Genomic DNA, 19,383 nt, shown 5'->3' with positions numbered 1-19,383 from the left:
TCAGCTTCTAAACAAAGCATGTAGCAGAAATTGTTTCAGAAAGAATACTAGATGCAGCTACAGAAAGTTATTCCTTGGCACTGCTTCTACCTGACTATCAAAAAAAGCTGAGACTAAAAGAACAATCTCAAACTTGAGATTTCAGGAGCAGTACATCTCTATCTCCAAAAGGATACACTTCAATCCTACTAATCAACAACACATTTAAGATATTTTTTTTAAAGAGCATGCTACCATATAAGCAACAATGGTCACAAATTACTCAATTCTTGCAGAAGGAAACATTTATGTTCCTAATGTTTAAAAGATCTTAGTTCCACTGGGAAAAATACAATTTCCATAGCAATCAGTATCACTGCCTGAATATTTTAATATCTTAGTTTGGAAGAGAAATATTTTACTGTAGCTTTCAATTTCCAACTAGGACAAATAGCTATGGTATTCATAAGCAGGAGATTTATAATGATAACTGCTAGATTTCCATTTAAATTCTGTAAGTAGACTTATACAAACTTCCTTATGATGAATACATTGTTCTATTCTAAAATTCAAAATACAATACTAAATACATTGAATATTTAAATTCAATACATATTCTGATTAAACAGCTGACTAAAAGAAATACTCTCTTTTCAGCATATTCCTGTGAATCTAAGAAGTACATAACACATGAGATGTCTCACTATCTCATCAAACACAGATAGCAGCTCTATCCCCCAACTAGTATGCCCTCCTAAAATCTTCTCACATCAAGACTGTTAGTCCTTTTCTTTCTCAAGTCTTCAGACAGGAAGGATGTAACACCACATCACCATAAACCATAAATATGACAGTAGCAGCAAACTCTGGATTATTTTAATCCCAAATCCATTGTGTAGGGCAAAGGGAAGGATGAACAGGAAAAAGGACAAAATGGCCACTGTCAACCAGCAACTGACTTGCTCCTGCTTTCATTACTATCTCCATTTCCCCTGAGCCTGGTGGAATTAGAATACAGAATTGCAGGCTACCTCTGCTCACAGCCAAGAGTTTAATCCTGACCTGCTCAAGGTTGACTCAGCCTTCTATCCTTCTGAAGTCAGTAAAATGAGGACCCAGACTTGGGGCAACATGCTGACTCTATAAACTGTCTTGAGAGAGTATTGTAAAGCACTATAAAGCAGTATATAAGTCTTAAGTGCTATTGCTATTTCAAGCCCAGATGCCAAAAATTGTCATAATCTCAAGTAACTGCTAGAATTTCCTAGATATTGGCTGTTAGAAATAGCTGGCACCAAATAGCTATTGTCAGTCAATATGGAGAATACCATTAGCCACAGTACTATATAGCTGTCTTCTTAACCTCTGAGCACTCACCGTTTTAACCAAACACGCACAACGCCAGCCAGCTGATTGGCAAACAACTCAACCTCTTTAACATTTCTCCATGTACTCAAGCCATCCAACATAAACATTTAGCCTTGATGCCATATAAGCAAATCTACAAACTGTTGTTGGACTGTATTAATTTATGTTTCAATTGGTATGTTTCTTGTTTCCAAATACTCATTGCCATAGAAGTTCATTCTGAACTGAGACAAATGCCCCTGGAATTTTTAGATGATGTATCTGATGAGGAAAATGAGGGCCTATGAAGGACAAGGCAACAATACAGTGTGTAAATTGCAGCTTATATGTGACCACTTTAATAGCTGCCTACAGCATTCCCACGCAGCTAACAACGATTATGATTAATAATCAGAATAACAGTAACAGTGCCAAAAAAAAAAAAAGCAAAGAACGTACTATAAAGAAGTGTAGTGATACAATCTTTGGGGGATTGTAAAGCTCCCTAAACAAAATATCAACGCGCGGAAGAAGAAAAACTAAAAGCGTCACATATCAGTCTTCTTGGCCAATCCAAGTCATTTAGGTTAAAGCGGATGCTGTAGGTGAAGAGCCAAGAACACACCGGCCAGTCCACTATTACTGCCGCCGCCGCTGCCGCCTTCCCGCATCGGCTTCTCCCAATGCCCGCCCCTTCTCCGCTCTCCGCCTGCGCAGCCGCGCCCCTTCGTCGCCCTGAGAGAGGACGGAGCTGATGGCGGCTGCGCGCTGCAGGTGGTGGCCTCGCTGAGCGTTGGGTTGGTTAATGCTAAGGGATTGCTCGCGGCGGCCTTCCGGGGGGTTTTTAAGCAAGCCGGTGAGTTGTGCATTTGCAGCCGGAGCTCCGCTTTATGTCTACCGACCTGAGAAGGGGCAGGGCGGTGCGTGAGTTTGACGAGCGCCCTCTCTGGCTCGGGCTCGACTCTGGCAAAAGACTGGGGGCTCTTGCAAAAAGCCGGAGGCAACTACCTCTGAAAGAGCCGGCTAAGTTTGCTCAGCTACTAACTTCGCTGGGCTTCGGGGCTGGAAAAGCGAAGTACCCCCTTTACGCCCATCTTGCACTCATATCCTAATCATGTTTACTTGGAAGGAAAAACGCTGAGTTTTGGTGAACAGTGTTTTGAGCCTGCTTTAAATCTGCAACCTTACAGACTAACCCTAACTATGTTTCCTTGAAAGTTCACATTGAATTCAGTGGGACTTCCTGTTAAAGACATGTGTAGCCCATGCCAATGTAGAATTATGTTTACCTGTTTCCATTCATTTTAAGTGGTTCAAGCATAACTTGATTGCACTGGTCTGTGCTGTTATGAGAACAGCTCTGCATTTACTATTTGACATACGGAACTTAGATATGAGTTCTGTCTGAGTACTTGTTTTTAAATGCAAGTCAGATTAAAACTATGGTTTTTGATGGGGCTTACCCCAAACACTATCTGACACGGTTTTCAGTATAGATAGGCATGCTAATTACAAAAATATACAAAATATAGGCAGTATTCTGTGTCTTAATATCCATTTTTCTTTGTTCTGAAGATCCTCAGAAGGTGGTACCAAGTTACCATTAAGGACCTCTATTCAGTGACAGTAGCAAATGAGTGCAGTTTCTGATACCCTATTGATGCTGATGTATATTAGATGCTCTTCTGTCTTTGATGTTCCATGATCTTAATACTGTTTTGCAATATTGTACAAGGATAATGTTTCTAATTCAGCCATGAAGGCTATTGGTAATAAAAGTTGAATTATTGTTTAATCTCCATGATTGTAAAATTTTAAATATTTTTAAATGTGAAATTATAAATGAAAGTAGAAAAAATCTGTTTTCACCAACTAAAACCATATTTATTTGACAGGACTAACTGAAAAACAAAACTTTGGGAGGAATCTAAGAAACCTTCAGACAAAGTGAAGAGAGAAAATCAGATTTTGATTTATATGTTTGAGGTAAAAATACTTTGGAAAGATTTTTATTCATTTATAATGGTATACTGGGTCTCTGTGATGTCTACACACCACAAATACATTTACTTTTCAATAGAAAAGAAAGCAAAATAAAGGTTAGTTGTTGTAGAACTAAAACAGATTGTGTGGTCTTTATAAACATATGCAGATATTGTTACAACCTAAAATGTCATTTAGTGGCAATCTTTTTTATATTTTATTTTTTTTTTAGATTGAGTCTACATCCATATAACTTTTCAGTGACCATAGCATAGAACAATCTTTGGCTATAAAACATTGATTTATTTTAGAATTCTTTACCTCTTGTTCAGACATACTGGTCTGTTTTTCTTTGTAAGAGAACTGGATAATTCTGTAATGCAGCCTTAAACTTACAAATGTATTTGGATTACTTCTTTCTTCTCTTTCTCTAGTGAAAAAGATAAAAATGTCAGGTATCAAGAGAACTGTAGAGGAGATGGATCCAGACTATGAAGAGATCTCAGTTGCACCTACAAACAAACATCATAAAGCATCAGAACAATCTGGTAAAAAGTTGCAGGATTTGGAAATGGCCAGTCTAGAGAAAATAAGGACTAGGGGGGGATATGATAGCAATATTCCAGTATTTGAGAGGCTGCCACAAGGAGGAGGGGGTCAATTTATTTTCCAAAGCACCAGAAGAGAAGACAAGCAATGGATGGAAACTAATCAAGGAGAGAAGCAACCTGGAATTAAGGGGAAACTTCCTAACAGGACAATTAACTAGTGGAATAGCTTGCCTTCACATGTTGTGGGTGGTTCATCACTGGAGGTTTTTAAGAATAGATAGGACAGCCACTTGTCTGAAATGATATAGGGCAGTAGTGGTGAACCTATGGCACAGGTGCCAGAGGCGGTTCTCAGAGCCCTCTCTGTGGGCACGCGTGCCGTCACCCCAGTCCTAGGCCTTCAGCTGGGTTTTATAAAACCTTTTCACTTTAGGCCACCGCCGCCATGTGCAAAAAAAAAAAAAAAAGTTCAATCAGTCAATTTCAACTTCTTGCAGGAAAAAAAAAGATCTTGCTAAGTTGGAATTGATTGATTGAACTTTTTAGTCCCACCCAGTCTGCAGTTACCATTGCAGCCACGCCCACCCAATGGGCCACACCCACCTGGCACTCGACAATGCATAAGTGGGTTTTGGGTTGCAGTTTGGGCACTCAGTCTGTAAAAGATTCGCCATCACTGATACAGGGACTCCTGCTTGAGCAGGGGGCTGGACTAGAAGACCTCCATGGTCCCTTCCAGCTCTATTCTATTCTGATTCTGATCTTTAAAAAATGAAGAATAGTATGTAATTAAAAACTAAGATTAAAATCAATCATATCTCAATTTTTCCATTTTTTCTTTCACAAATATATAGACAGGTTTCATTATGTTTTTGTGTGATATTGATCTTAGTTCAACTCATAGTCCAAGAAACACATTATCCAATTTCATAATGTTGAGACCTTATTGATTACTAAAACTGGCTAATACATATATTATTCTAAGCATAGTATAACGTGAATCCAACCATAATGATTTATAAGCCATTTTTATGGCTTCTTACAATTCATAATTTAGTATAATGTTAGACTCCAGCATTTTGTGTTTATTTAGGTCTTAAAAATTCCTGTTATGGGTGACAATCAAGTCCTGCTGTTTCTAAATTTTCTTTCAGCAGTATTTAGATTTCAAAAATATATCAGTTACAGTGGTTCCTTGAAATAGATGCATTATCTTTACATTATTTCTGTATAATCTGATATTGTGGTTTTCTTCCAACCTGTCCTGCTCAAACTGATATCATAAATATTTTAGCTTATATGTGAAACATATTTTCAGAAACATTGCAAACAGCCTTAAATATCTTAAACATAAAAACTCTAATTGTATGAATTCTTTCTACATAGCTCGAGATGCTACAGTACAGAAAATTGAGGCAATTATTAAAGAACAGTTTTCTATAGAAATGAAAAATAAAGAACATGAGATTCAAGTGATTGATCAGGTATATAAATATCATGTTTATTATAAATTGAGAAACAGAAGCAGGAATTTGTGCAGCCATTTCTTAAATGGATTTTCATTTTGACAGCGGCTGATTGAAGCAAGAAGAATGATGGATAAACTGCGAGCCTGCATTGTGGCGAACTACTATGCTTCTGCTGGACTCTTTAAAGTTGGGGAGGTAAGCAGTGCCACATGTGAGTAGTGACAAGTTACTTTGCCTTAATCTATATCAGGATTTCCCAAAGTGGTCAGTATTGATCCCCTTAGTTTGGTGGGATCATCCATTGATGATGTTATTTGTAGAGCTATTGGATAAAGTAGTATTCATTAAATAATATTCATATAATGTTTGGGAGTCAATTAACAACTGAAACATCATGAAGGGGAATGAACTGAAATCTCAAGGAACTCCTGTTCTAAATTCATGTATTTAAACATGCAGGTTGGAAAGAAATACTAGTGATAATTCAGGAGTGTGTTTTTGATGTCCTTCCAGATATTTTTAAACTTTATGCTGGCTAAGCATGCTGGGCATTATGGTAAGAAAGGTTGTAGATCATACAGAACTAAACTTCAGTAGGAGCAAACATGAATTAAAAAACAACAACTTGTTTTTAGTTTGAACATTGAGAAAAATAATTAAACTAAGATGAAAGACATTTACCGTATTTTCCCGTCTATAAGACGCACCCTTGTATTAGACGCTCTGGCATGTGAGTTTCTCCGCGCCGGCAGAGTGCCAAACAGCTGAGCCAGCAAATCTGGAAGTTCGGCCTGCCAATGATCTTGCCCCCTCCCCCTCCCGTTAGTGGCAAGCCCGGAGGGGTTTGACACCTGCAGCAGGCAGCATGGCAGCAGCATAAAAAGAACCCACACAGGCATGCCCTGGGCTGCAGAGGTTACCATTATTTTTATATGTATAAGACGCTGCACTTGTATAAGACGCATCTAATTTTTGAACAGGATGTTTGCAGGAAAAAATAGCATCTTATACACAGAAAAATACGGTATATCATGAACAAAGCAGCTCTAAAAATTGACCAAAAATTGAATGCTAAAAGTTCTTTTTCTTGTCTGTCTCTTGTCAAAAAGTTTCAGATGTTGAGAAATAATGCCTGTTGGGACTCTACTGTGCAAATCAGAAGCAGGTTTATCTAGTTTCAAAGAAGGTAGAGAGTGGGCTAGATAGCTACCTATCCTGTGAAGACTGCTATCAAGTTTTAGTATTCTGTGTTAACCTCCAAAAATTATATGAATGAGCTACTTATAAGAGCAGCTCTGATGGTGTTATAGTATTGCCATCTGATTTTATTTATTTTGCTATTCAGCCCCTAGCTCAATGGTAGACATACATGTTTCATGCTCTTTGTCTTTGGTTTCCGGCCCGCTGTCTTCTTTTTAAGAGGATCAAGAAGCATTTACTATGAAAAACTACAGATTCTGATTGCAGCTGTTATTAAAACAGAACTGGGTGGAAAATATATCCAGTGTCTGAAGGATTTGCAATAAATCAGCAACTATTTTAACTTCCATGTTTTTAATAAATAGACCTGCTTCTTCACCTCCTACCTGCTATTAAGTATAATCAGTAGTGGAAAGATCCATAGATATGTCTTATATACCAGGGGATTAGTTTTAAAAATCTGCAAGCCTGACATTTGCCATCCTATATTAAAAAAAAAAAAAAAAGCCTGAACAAATGCTGTTCTGTTTCAGGGAATGAGGGCTTGTGATTCTACGGTTTTTAACCATCCAACCATCAAGAAATTTTTAGAATCTCCATCCCGATCATCCTCTCCTGCTAATCAGGGCTCAGAAACCCTGTCAGTCAATCATTCAGAGAGTGAATCATCTCAGCACATGGAATACATGTTGGGAAAAGACAATGGTAGTCTGGATGTGGAAGAAAGAATGCCAAGCAAACTTGATTTGAGTCTGCGCAAGAATGCTGGACAGGTAATATGACAACAATGTGTTAAAATAATTTTCAGAAACAAAAGTTCTTTTGTAATGGCATGGCAAATGGAATCCTGTTTCCCTTATTGGAAGCTCTACAAATACCACTTTAAATAACAAAACCATTTTCTACCTATTTCCAGTTAGTGTAGTCATATGTATGTGAGCCTTTCCCTACTTGGTGCCCTCTCAATATGTAGGGCTTTAATTTCCATAATTTCCAGCAAGTATGGTCAAAAGGAAACATGGGATTCCCAGCAATATAAAGGTATTAGGTTAAAGGATGCTGATCTAATGTAATACTTTTGGAGTGTTCATAGTTTGGGCTTCCAGTTTATGGCAGCTGAATAACAGCTTTTATGCAGTTTTTAAAATGTCCCAAGCAGAAAGAGATTAGGATTTTAAACTGTGATCATGGTCCATTTTCCTTAGAAGAGTGGAAACCAATTTTCATTTCCCAACGCAATTCCTTCATTTGATTAGTAGATAAAGCACTCCCAGAAGTAGCCTGAAATTGTCACTTCAGACTCTTCAGTAGTTTTGCATGTTGATATTCCCTTAATAATGCAAAACTAGTGTTGTTTTAGATAGGATCGTATAATATAACCCAGAGTTTCAAGAATTTGTCCCTGTATCTCTAATCTCCATCTATTGCCTCTTCAACTCTGCTTGCATTTAAAGAAGTAAAAGCTTTAATCTGGATGAAAGTACATTTCTTTTTATTTTTCCACTTTGCTTAGATTACTTTCTACCCAAGGATTGTAGCATTTTAAGGTATTTTCCTTGCAAACTCCTGGGCTATATAGGAGCTTGATGGCATTCCATGAGAAACTAAGGGCAAAAAAAGAGAGAGAGAGAAAGAGAGAGAGAGAAAGAATCAAATGCACCCAGGTGGACTGTGTTCATGACAACTCATTTCTTTGACTCTTGATCAGAGTTTCCAGGAATTTTTTTTAACCGAATATTTAAAAAATTGAAAACTTCTGGAATGCTCTCTTATATTCTTTTGATAGCATGTACAGTTAACAGCCACCATTTAGTATAAACCCAGTGAGAGATCTTACAAATTGCATCATTGCTTTGTTATATAGTATAAGGAATCTTCAAAAATCTTTTTTGTTTTAGATAAGAGTAACATGAACATGTCAACTTTATCCAGATTCATGTATTTAAATATTATCTACTTACTTTGTAACATGCTCAAAACCAAATCTGATGATTTTGTAAGAGCTGGATGCCATGTTTTACATTTACAGATTATATAAGGCTAGGTATAATTTTAACAGTAGAAAGATTTACATATTTTTTTAAAAAAATGCTTGCAACCTCCATCAAAAATCTTTCTCCCTAAACATCCTTATGTAGATTTCTAAACATTCCATCTTTAGGGCATTTCTGGTGTTTCAAGAGATTACGAAGCAGAGCTGAGAAAGGCTGGTTTTTCAAATGAAGAACATTCACGATTATTTGTGAAGAAAACAATAGTTGTTGGTAATGTTTCCAAGTAAGTGTTTGAAGTTTTTGTGTTTTTGTTTCTCTTTTCCTTTCCACTCCAAATATGGATTGAAATTAAAAGAGGAGTGATCAGACTATGGAATTAGTAAAGTCCTTGGTGTTCTCTGTTTGCAGAATTTTCATTATCCAACTAGATAATGTCATCATTGTTAATATGGAATCAGCAAACAACTAATTTTCATTCTGTTCCAATAATATCTTAATCATTATTTTTAGATAACCTTGTTGCTTCAGGGCAAGACCAACCCATACCATTCTTTCTTCATAGTACAGAAGGCAGCTAGCTACTGGTTTGGATCATGTTGATTGGAAGTGCTTAAAGAGTTGCTACTATTCTTAGCTCCTCCTCCAGCCCCTAGATATACTCCATACTGACATTTCCTGGTGAACATTTTAGGAGGCATGTACTAAGTCAAGTAACTGGCTGGAGTGGCTCATCAGAGCTTCATATGACTCCTGGCAATAACACTCAGTGGGGCAGTTAGATAAATAATGACGCTTAGAGTTGCACGAGGCACATTTCCCCATCCAGCCTGTATCAGAGAATTGGCTAAGTGATGCTGCATGAAGGCATAATAAATAGCTTTAACCAGCACTTCCCAGCACTCAGAAAGAAAGGATGGTGGAGGAAGTGTATTTGTTTTGCTACATGACAATGTTTTTATATATCTGTTTGTTAGTCATCTAAAATGGACAGTATAATCTCTCTCCTTTTGATTTCTGATGCCATTCTTCATTTTCTCTTCCACTGTTATTATTTTTTCTCATAGGTGAAGGGGAAAGGAGGGCATTTCCTTGTGTAAAAGCAAGCATTCCCTCAACGCATCCCTTTCTTTCCATTACTACCATTAAAAGAATGACAAACATTTTGTCAATGAAGCGTTTTCCTGAAAAGGTTCTTCTCTATCACAAAGAGAACCATAACAGCCTTTCATTCTAGTATTTAGGATTGCTTAATTAGTGAATGGAGTAGAATTAATTTTGGTGGTTTTTTTTTTCTATCTTCCAGATACATTCCTCCTGATAAGAGAGAAGAGAATGACCAATCCACCCATAAATGGATGGTGTACGTAAGAGGTTCCCGACGAGAGCCAAGCATTGATCATTTTGTTAAGAAAGTTTGGTTCTTCCTTCATCCCAGCTATAAACCTAACGATCTTGTTGAAGTCAGGTAACAGAGATTTCATGGAAATCATTTGAATGATTTGATTTCAAATGCTCGGTGTCTTTTCTGCAACTTCCTCATCTCTGGTACCTGTGGGTAACATTCTGGATAGAATTTCTCCTTGACGTAGAAAATGCACCACTTAGTGGTACTCCTTAGATCCAACATTGTCACTGGCACAGCATCCCCAAGCAGACTCAGTACCTTGGAATACTTTTCTGTCAGCTCTTCTAGTTTCGCAGGTGCATCATTTCCTGGATAGGAAGGTTTCATTTCATTTATTTAGTTCTTTTAAATTGATATGACATTTTCATTATCCCCATTCCAAGACTCAAACATTTCTTGGTATTTTTTTCATTTTTGGTTTTTTATATTTGAACACTGTTAGAAGAAATAACTAAAGCCTCCATTGTCCATGTTTGTAGAGAACCTCCTTTCCATCTGACGAGGCGGGGCTGGGGAGAGTTTCCAGTGAGGGTTCAGATTCATTTTAAGGATAGCCGAAACAAAAGGATTGACATTATACACCATCTCAAGGTAATGTTGTAGTGTTCCATAACATAAGGCCTAGTTTTGTCCCACATCTTTCTTTGAATACTTTTTCTCAAGGAAATAGTTAATCTGATTTTGTGTTTTATAAGGTGAAATGAACATAACAAATGTTATGTGTACGAAAGACATCTGCAATTTAACATGATTCTGTTTTGTTTTGTTTTTTTCCATATTGCCATATTGATCTATTACACATGCAAAGGTATAGCAATCATATGTTCTTGGAAAAAATAAAGGGCAAACCTTAAAAACGGGCAAATCTAAAAGAGGTCCATAAAGGAAAAAAATGTGTTTATAGTGTTATAATTTTACAAAGGAAAATTCAAGAGCAGAAGCAAGAAAATAAATAATTCTAAAGGACCTCTTTCTGAAATAAAGAATTATAATGAAGTTCATATGGTCACTGTATGCAAAGAAAACAGACTTTATATGTATTATATGCATGCAGATATGGAGCTACAAATCATGTTAAATCTGTTTTTTTTCCTAAGATGTTAATGCAAAAGTCAGCAATGCAGTACTTATAATTAAAAAAACCCAGATACCATCTGTGGGACACCCAAATTATTTAAATTACATTAATTTTTAACTTAATAAACTTTAAAAAGAAAAACAAAAGAGATTGCTTGGAATTTCAAGCAGAAATATTGGGAAAATGCAGGAATTTTAAAATATTCAGGTTTTTAAAACATCCATGGCTATAATGATTGCCAGTGCATAAAGCATAACCAAGAAATGTTTCTGTCAGATTGAAGAATTCCCTTCTCCCCAGATAAAAAAGAAATCACCCAGGTAAATCCTATTGTGACTATCACAAATTATAGACTATCATCTTGCAATCATTTGAACATGGTGACATTCTTTGGAATGTCCTTCTTCCTAACGTTCAGGAGGTGGCTACTATTTTTCAGGCTTCCCTCAGCTGCCAAGAGAACCTTTTCAAGAATAAATTTCCAAAATTATAAAAGGTCATATAAGTAGGTTTATTGTAGAAAAGCTATGAAGCCATTACAAAAGAATTCAAGCAAGTGCAGTGTATCAAACACAAGCCCTACTTGGTGAAATTGGGGTTCACATTCTTGTGCCTCTTCTGCTGTCTGGGCAGAAGCTAGATGGGCTAGAATCAGCATCCTGATACCAAATATTCTACCTCTTAATTTCTCAATCAGTGAGTGACCTGGACTGCCTGCCTGCAGTGTTTTAGTATTCCTCCAACATTGGGTATTTTTAATCCACTTTGAATTCATGTTATTTGTTCTTTCCAAGTATTTGGAAGTAGATCTAGCTGCTAGATCAGTGGTTCTCAACCTGTGGGTCGGGACCCCATTTGGGGTCGAGTGACCATTTCACGGGGGTTGCCAAACAAGGCTGTCCGCCATTTTTCCCCCTTTTCTTTGGCCACGCCCCTGGCACCCAGTGATGTATAAGTGGTTGGGGGTCACCACAACATGGGGAACTGTATTATGGGGTCGCGGCATTAGAAAGGTTGAGAACCACTGTGCTAGATGATACATGTTTGAGCAGGAGACCCATTCCCTATCTCCCTCCTGGTTTAGTAACAGACAGATCTGCTATAAAGCTGTTTATACTTGGCTGTGTAAGAACTAGCTTTACCTACTGCATTGTTTTGGCATCTGTTGAAACCATATTTTGTTATCCAAGCCTTGAGACAATTATTTCTAATATATCCATTAATGAGTATGCTTTGCATTTTCTGTTTCAACACTGTTGCTTTATTTTGAGTTCTAGATTTGACTTTAAACTGCTTAAATATTGTTAGTCATATGAAGACTTTTAATAAAGCAGCATGCAACTATTTTAAACATATATATATATATATATATATCAGTCGAACATTGGGGCAAATGAACAAGTATTAGGCCATTAATAAATACTCATTAGTCTTTACTATTGAAAAAAAGTAAAGTATAGAAGATTTTAAAACACATGCATAATTTTCTTGTAACTTGGTAGTTACTAATACCATTTTCTTTTGGGGAGTCTTTTGGGAGAGAAATTGTCCTTGGTTAAAAACTATTTTGCATTTCTTTTGCCCTCTTTGGAAATTTAGGATTTATTGCCATCTATAAAGCTATTTACTAAATGTCGCCATCTCTCTTGCTTCTCACAGCTTGAAATTATGGCGAATTTATTGTGCATAATCCTGCCTTCCTGTAGTGAGTTGGAACTATTCCTGGTGTTGTATCACCTGCAAATCAGAGACACATAATGGAGATGCTAAGCAGCTCCACAGGCTGCTATGGAGTCTTTCTCCCTGAGCTGTCTCTCATTGTAACCCTGATTCATTATAGTTTTTTTTAATGCTTCATTTTATGTAGTTTGAATTCATCTCTTATACTGCATTGTAAGATTACATTATCTTGAAAGACATTGACTCAATTCAGAATATAGTGCATCTTTTTTTTTGCATATCCAGTGAAAACAGAACAAATACAAAATCCTTGGAAAGAACAAATACATAAATTCAAAGTGGATTAAAACTAGCCAACGTTTAAGGAATACTAAAATGCTGAGGAGAGTCCAGGTCATTCATTGATTGAGAAATTAAGAGATAGAATGTTTGGTATCAAGATGCTGATTTTTTTAAAAAAAATGCTAGTTTTTTTATTATTCCTGCTAAATGATTGTTTAAAAATAGTTAAAACAACAAAGCTTTTTTAATATTTCAGTTTGGTGAAGAAGCATTAAGGTTTGTATGTATTGAAATGGTTTAATAGATAATTTGTGTCAAAAAAACAGCGTTTTTTTATTTTATTTTTTTCTTATACAGCTGGATAGAACATACACTGGTCTACAGACACTAGGGGCTGAAACGGTATGTCTTGTGTTTTTACTTCGTTTAACTTTTTGAAATTGTTGGTAGGAAAAATGAGGGACTTTCTTGGATTTTTTTTTTTAAAGTATCCACAATAAATATATATTTCAAGCAGCCATAATGCCAAAACACAAAGTCTTTTGAACTTTGGTATTATTAGCAATAGAAGCTTGGATAGATCACAAATATGAATGGTACCCCACATTGATAAATTATATACATTTTGCTTGAACCTAAAGGTTTTGTAATCTGGGTAAGCAATATGTGGCCTCTATGTGTCATTGGACAGCAGATCCATTGTACTGGCCAGCATAGTAATTGTTGAAAGTTGCAACATCTGGAGGCCACATGTTGTCTGTCCTTAATCTAAAAGCTTCAACAAATGGAAACTTTGTAACCTGAATCAATATTGCAGAATCCTGGAGGACTTTTTCCTGTGGGTGGAATATGTAGGACACACCACCCAGATCATTGAAGGTGGTTCAGAGAAAACAAACCTGAAAATCTGAGAGAACATCTGCTTTTCTCCATGTTGTTCTACACATACTGCATTGTCAGCTTCTGTTAGCCTTTTGACAAGATGCACAACAAAGAAAATTAGCTATATCTTTATTGTTAAGGTTACATTAATAGAATCTTGCAAGCCTGAAAGTATCCCTTCCCTCCTCCTCTTTTGCTCTCTGGAAAATTAGGGAAGTCCCTTCTGAAACACTTCCCATTCCTTCTTTGTGGAGTTTTGCATGACAATAGTCTAGTCCAGGGGTAGGCAACCTCGGCTCTTTTATGACTTTATGATTCTATTGATGTAACCTTAACAATAAAGATATAGCTAATTTTCTTTGTTGTGCATCTTGTCAAAAGGCTAACAGAAGCTGACAATGCAGTATGTGTAGAACAACATGGAGAAAAGCAGATGTTCTCTCAGATTTTCAGGTTTGTTTTCTCTGAACCACCTTCAATGATCTGGGTGGTGTGTCCTACATATTCCACCCACAGGAAAAAGTCCTCCAGGATTCTGCAATATTGATTCAGGTTACAAAGTTTCCATTTGTTGAAGCTTTTAGATTAAGGACAGACAACATGTGGCCTCCAGATGTTGCAACTTTCAACAATTACTATGCTGGCCAGTACAATGGATCAGCTGAAGTCCATGAGTCATAAAAGAGCCGAGGTTGCCTACCCCTGGTCTAGTCTATGGGTCTTCCTTCTGTTTCCTAAGGTTATTCCCACATACTATTATAGGTTCACACCAGAGTTTCAATTCTATAGGAACTTCTCTTCATTTTCCACTTGGATTGAATTGCCTGAAATTGCAGAGGGCCCGGCATCATATATTTTTAACACCAAAATGTTATGAAGCTCTTTGAATATACCTGACTAAAAAAACTATAATAAAATTGTCAGTTGCCCAACAGTAGTTTTCTTTCTCTTTTGAAAAGGTTGTGGATGTTGAGTTGCATCGGCATTCTCTTAAAGAAGAATACCAGTCGTCAGATTCTGATCTTTCTGATGCTCCTAACTTATTGCATTTACCATTAAATATGCCAGCACCTATGAAAGCATCTTCACCAATAAAACAAGTGCACGAATCCATCACAGATGTTTCTCTTGAAAAAGGTAAAGGTGCGTGTCCTTCTATCTGAGCCGGGATTATATTCATGCTTGGTTGAACACAACTAGGAATTCCAGTTTGATTGGATTTGATTTCATTTTTCTCTTGGGGAAAATTTGTCCCTAATTATAACTAGTTTCAATGGCAAACACATGATAGAAATTCAAATCCTGCCCTTGCAATTCTTGGAAAATTCTTGGGTGTTTTTTTAAACAAATGAATCAATGAATGTTCAGCAGAATGACATTTTTTGCCCCACATGTTTCTGTTTAAATTGATATATTTATCAAGAAAACTTTGCACCGTTCTTATTTTCTGTCCCACCCTTCTTTTCTGTCCCCCTTTACATTTTCACACCAGGGCTCAGTGCTGAAGCTGAGAGGCATACAACCTTTTACGCCTTGCCATCATCTTTAGAGCGGACTCCCACTAAGCTCACAAGTCAGAAAGTTGCTTTTGGCTCCCACAGCAACTCAGCTTTTCAGCCGATTGCAGCCAGTTGCAAAATAGTGCCTCAGAGCCAAATCCCAAGTCCTGCTGAATCTCCAGGCAAGTCTTTCCAGCCCATCACCATGAGCTGCAAGATTGTGTCAGGTATGGATGATTTGGGGAATATTTTAACATGGTAAGATTGTAGAAAACATTTGAAATAGGTGTTCCACAAAGCATGTTTGCATGCATAACTCAGGCAGTGGCTTCTTTTAGAAAGATTGCAAAGTTTCTCTTCACCAGGGTTCTGAGCATATGTGTGCATACGCAGCGCCTTTGCTTTGCTTGCAGTCCCAGACTATATCTGCATGGGCAAATAGGGACCACCTTCATACCAGCAGGACTAATTCTCTTAGAGGATATGGTTTCCTTAATCCTTCAAGGAGATGCACTTTATTCATGCCAATGTACATTCTGAAGTGCCTTTTTCAGTTGTTTTGCTTGGCCCTATTATGTTTACATTTAATTTACTTTGTACTAAAGCAGTGCTTCTCAACATTTGTGTGACGGCGACCCCCATTACACAAACGTTCCGCGCATGCACGGCGGCGCCCCATGCGCAGCGCGCATGCGCAGCACCGCCCCGAGGGGGGAAAATGGCAGATCGCCTTGTTTGGCGACCCCCGAGAAATGGTCGATCAACCCCAAATGGGGTCGTGACCCATAGGTTGAGAACCGGTGTACTAAAGGGATAGTGGCGAGGGGCAACCGTTGCAAATATGCCACTAAAATAAATTGGTGTGTGGTGCTACTTAGTGCACACTGCCTCTCTCTCCCTCCCTCCCTCCCTCCCCTCCTCCCCCTCCCTTCCTCTCTCCCTCTCTCTCTCCGTCTCTGTCTCTACCTGACTCACACAAAAACACTCTGTCTGCTAGGTAGGCTTGTTTTTATTTTACTAAAATCAGTAAAGTATTTATTGCAAAAGACAAAGTGGTAAGAAATGTGAGATTAGTGTAAAGAAGACAAAAAGGCTTAATTTGGAAGAAGCCTTGCAAGCCTTTGCTATATCTGTTGTAATGAATAAAACATTGCATCTTTAGATGCTACATCTCCCTATCATTAGAGGAACATGTTTCAGGAAGAAATGTGGTAAAAGTCTGATTTTCAGGACTAGTTTCTATTCTTTTAATAAGAATCAGTTCTATATTTGAACTGTTATATTTGCTATTTATGTTTATTGTAATTTAGGCATATCTGTCTCACATATAACTGGAATGTCTTTCTTTAGGTTCTCCAATATCAACCCCAAGTCCTTCTCCATTACCTCGTACCCCAACATCCACGCCAGTGCATATGAAACAAGGGGCTGGGACCCCTGTGGTTAGCAGCCCTTATGTTATTGTGGACAAGCCTGGCCAGCCAGTTGGAGCATCAGTCATAAATGCAGGTGTGTTAGCACAGTTTCATTTTCTATTCCTTCTTGCTAATTTAACTCATCTTGTTTAGAAGGCAAAATACCAAATGAATCTATTTCCCAGACATGTGTGTCTTTCATTCCTTGTTTTTGATGTAGAGCAAGAAAAGGTATACATCTTATTTTTAATGTATTTTGTTTTCTTACATACTTTTTCATAAAAACTTACAACTGTATCATTAGTTCTATGATAACTTTATTCACATCTGTTCTTGTTGATCAGCTGGATTTCAAATCAATAATAAGTGATGGTTACCAAGCAAATATTTTGTTTGTTTCTTAGGGATAGCATGAATGCTCTAAGTCTGAACTGAAACAGTGTTTTCTGCACCTTCAGGAAAAACCCATGTTTCAATCCAGAAAGAAATGTTCCTGGTTTAGGAGTATGGGAGAATAGAATAAAGCCAAGAATCAACAACCACTATGGGGAATGCTGGAAAGATCAAGTGGGTGGATGAGCTAGTTGAGTCCTGGTGGCCTTGGCATGAAATATAGAATATCCAACTGATCTGCCTGTTCTCCCCTCCTCTACCCCTCACAAATTTTCCAGCATTTTCCTCTTCCTGCTACTCCATAACCGTGGCCATTGCCAGTGTTTTAGGCTTTATGTGAGCAGAACAGGAAAGTGCTGGGAAATTCAGGAAAAAAAATATCCTGATGGACCAGCATATAAGCCAAGATAGAAGATGGAGAGTGGGAAAAACCATGCCAACGTGCTTTATTCATTCCATAGGATCCCTCCAGATTTTGTTTTAGCTGAAATCTGAAACCAAAGATCTCATGTTTTAGATCTGATGAATTACAGTGCAGTTTGGCACAAATTTCATAACACAGTGTGCTTCAGGTTTGAAACAAAATACATTTTACAGTCTGTGTTTTGTGGTGTCTTATTTCATGCTTATTTTACTTGGATGTTCATGCTTTGATTGTTATACAATATATTGACTGAAAACATCCTTTGTTAATAATCTTAGGCTGTTTTCATGTTGCTACAATGTCAGTTCAAGCCCTTTTTTCAGTAAAAGTAATTCCCTTATATTTCTATTTGTACTGTGTGGTTTTCTAGCAAATTACATAAAGGAGCCTACAGAACAGAGTGGTGATCCTTCTTACCTAGAAGTTGATTAATGCTAGTTTTAAAGAAAAAGTAACTGAGAATTTTCTGTCCCTCTCACCTAAATTATGCTTGGTTCTGATTGGACTAACATTGCAGTTTCACTAGTGCTGCATCTAGTAAAGCAGTGTACATGTGTAAGAAGTTAATGGCCTTCTCCCAAATGTTCTGGTATTGAGTTAAAGAAGTTGACTGATGAATGAGCATCTTTGCTCTGTGCTATATGGAGGGCAGTAAATGACTTTCTGCCTATAAGTTGTATTCATGTTATTGATAATGCTAACCAGCCTGTGCCATGCTGGAAATTCTGAGATTTCCAGAATTTCCAAGTTGGCATGGCTGGAAAAATTCTGGGAGCTGCGGTGCCAACATTGGCAGAGGATATCCAGTTATGGGAACTGTACTGCGGTCCTCATTAACACAAATGTATCTTGTATCAGAATATCAGAATGTGTATTATACCAATGTCTGCTGTGTTTCTCATAAATATAGGTAGCCCTGCAAGTAAAGTTACAAGTGCTTCTCAAGTTACAAGTGCTTCTCAGTCTTCTCATGGGACAGGTTCTCCAGTCTCAAAAATTCATGGAAGCAGTTTTGTATCCTCTACAGTAAAGGTAACATTTGGCTAACCTTTTTATTCTTTTAATAATTTCCTATAAATCTGAATGCAACAAGCTCCACTTTTACTTTCTTACATCTTTTTAACAGGGGGCATGCTCCTACAACCATGTTTATGTAATATTTTTCTTTCAAAATGCTAGTTATATAGTGTTTCTATCCCAGAGCTCCCCAACTTTTCTGTGTTGGCAGCCTGAAGGGAAAGGGAGGAGCAGGAAAATGTGTGTGCATGCGCACCCGCACACACACATGCACAAATGGGTGCATGCATGATGGTGCTAGCACACATGCACAAGCGGGCTGCGCACATGTACATGCACTCGCCAGCATGAGTGGGAGAGTGCGCACACTCGCCAGCCATTCCCATGGCCCGGTACCAGGCTGTGGTCCACAGGTTGGAGACCCCTGCTCTATCCTCTCTTATTATACCATGTTGGCTCTTCTTAAATTTCCACCACTTTTCTCAAAGTGTGCCATGAATTCTCCCACCCAAACTCTGTACATAATGGATAGTTTCTAATACTTGGCCAAAATATTTGAACTTACAACCATTCATTCAGGGAGGGTTTGAAGTTACAATAACACTGAAAAAAATGTCTTAAGACTGTTTTTCACATAACTGTCATAGCATCCCCACAGTTATGTGATCAAAATTCAGCCACTTGGCAACTGGCATGTATTTATGATGGTTGCAGTATCCCAGGGTCATGTGATCATCTTTTGAGACTTTCTGACAAGCAAAGTCAATGGAGAAGCCAGTTTCACT

General features: G+C 37.6%; 1 protein-coding gene across 2 annotated transcripts in view; it reads left to right on the top strand.

The window, feature by feature from the left end:
• The first annotated feature begins 2,035 nt into the window (after positions 1 to 2,035).
• Positions 2,036 to 19,383, top strand: part of YEATS2 (YEATS domain containing 2) — a 43,412-nt gene continuing 26,064 nt past the window's right edge. The window contains exons 1-14 of one of the 2 annotated variants that reach the window (XM_039357044.1): positions 2,036 to 2,182; positions 3,222 to 3,312; positions 3,744 to 3,857; positions 5,247 to 5,344; positions 5,432 to 5,524; positions 7,063 to 7,302; positions 8,691 to 8,806; positions 9,827 to 9,988; positions 10,408 to 10,519; positions 13,326 to 13,370; positions 14,810 to 14,987; positions 15,343 to 15,576; positions 16,700 to 16,858; positions 18,492 to 18,613. In XM_039357044.1, the coding sequence (XP_039212978.1) occupies positions 3,758 to 3,857; positions 5,247 to 5,344; positions 5,432 to 5,524; positions 7,063 to 7,302; positions 8,691 to 8,806; positions 9,827 to 9,988; positions 10,408 to 10,519; positions 13,326 to 13,370; positions 14,810 to 14,987; positions 15,343 to 15,576; positions 16,700 to 16,858; positions 18,492 to 18,613 (1,659 nt within the window). In that variant the 5' untranslated portion in view covers positions 2,036 to 2,182; positions 3,222 to 3,312; positions 3,744 to 3,757. Of the gene's footprint in view, positions 2,183 to 3,221; positions 3,313 to 3,743; positions 3,858 to 5,246; positions 5,345 to 5,431; positions 5,525 to 7,062; positions 7,303 to 8,690; positions 8,807 to 9,826; positions 9,989 to 10,407; positions 10,520 to 13,325; positions 13,371 to 14,809; positions 14,994 to 15,342; positions 15,577 to 16,699; positions 16,859 to 18,491; positions 18,614 to 19,383 lie in introns of both variants that reach the window. The other variant, XM_039357043.1, reaches the window with a different exon arrangement.

This window comes from Crotalus tigris, unplaced genomic scaffold, assembly GCF_016545835.1.
Source record: "Crotalus tigris isolate CLP2741 ecotype Arizona unplaced genomic scaffold, ASM1654583v1 scf7180000018862.1388955, whole genome shotgun sequence".
Taxonomy (NCBI): domain Eukaryota; kingdom Metazoa; phylum Chordata; class Lepidosauria; order Squamata; family Viperidae; genus Crotalus; species Crotalus tigris.
The sequence above is the reverse complement of the archived record's forward strand: the minus strand, read 5'-3'. Positions and strand labels throughout refer to the sequence as shown.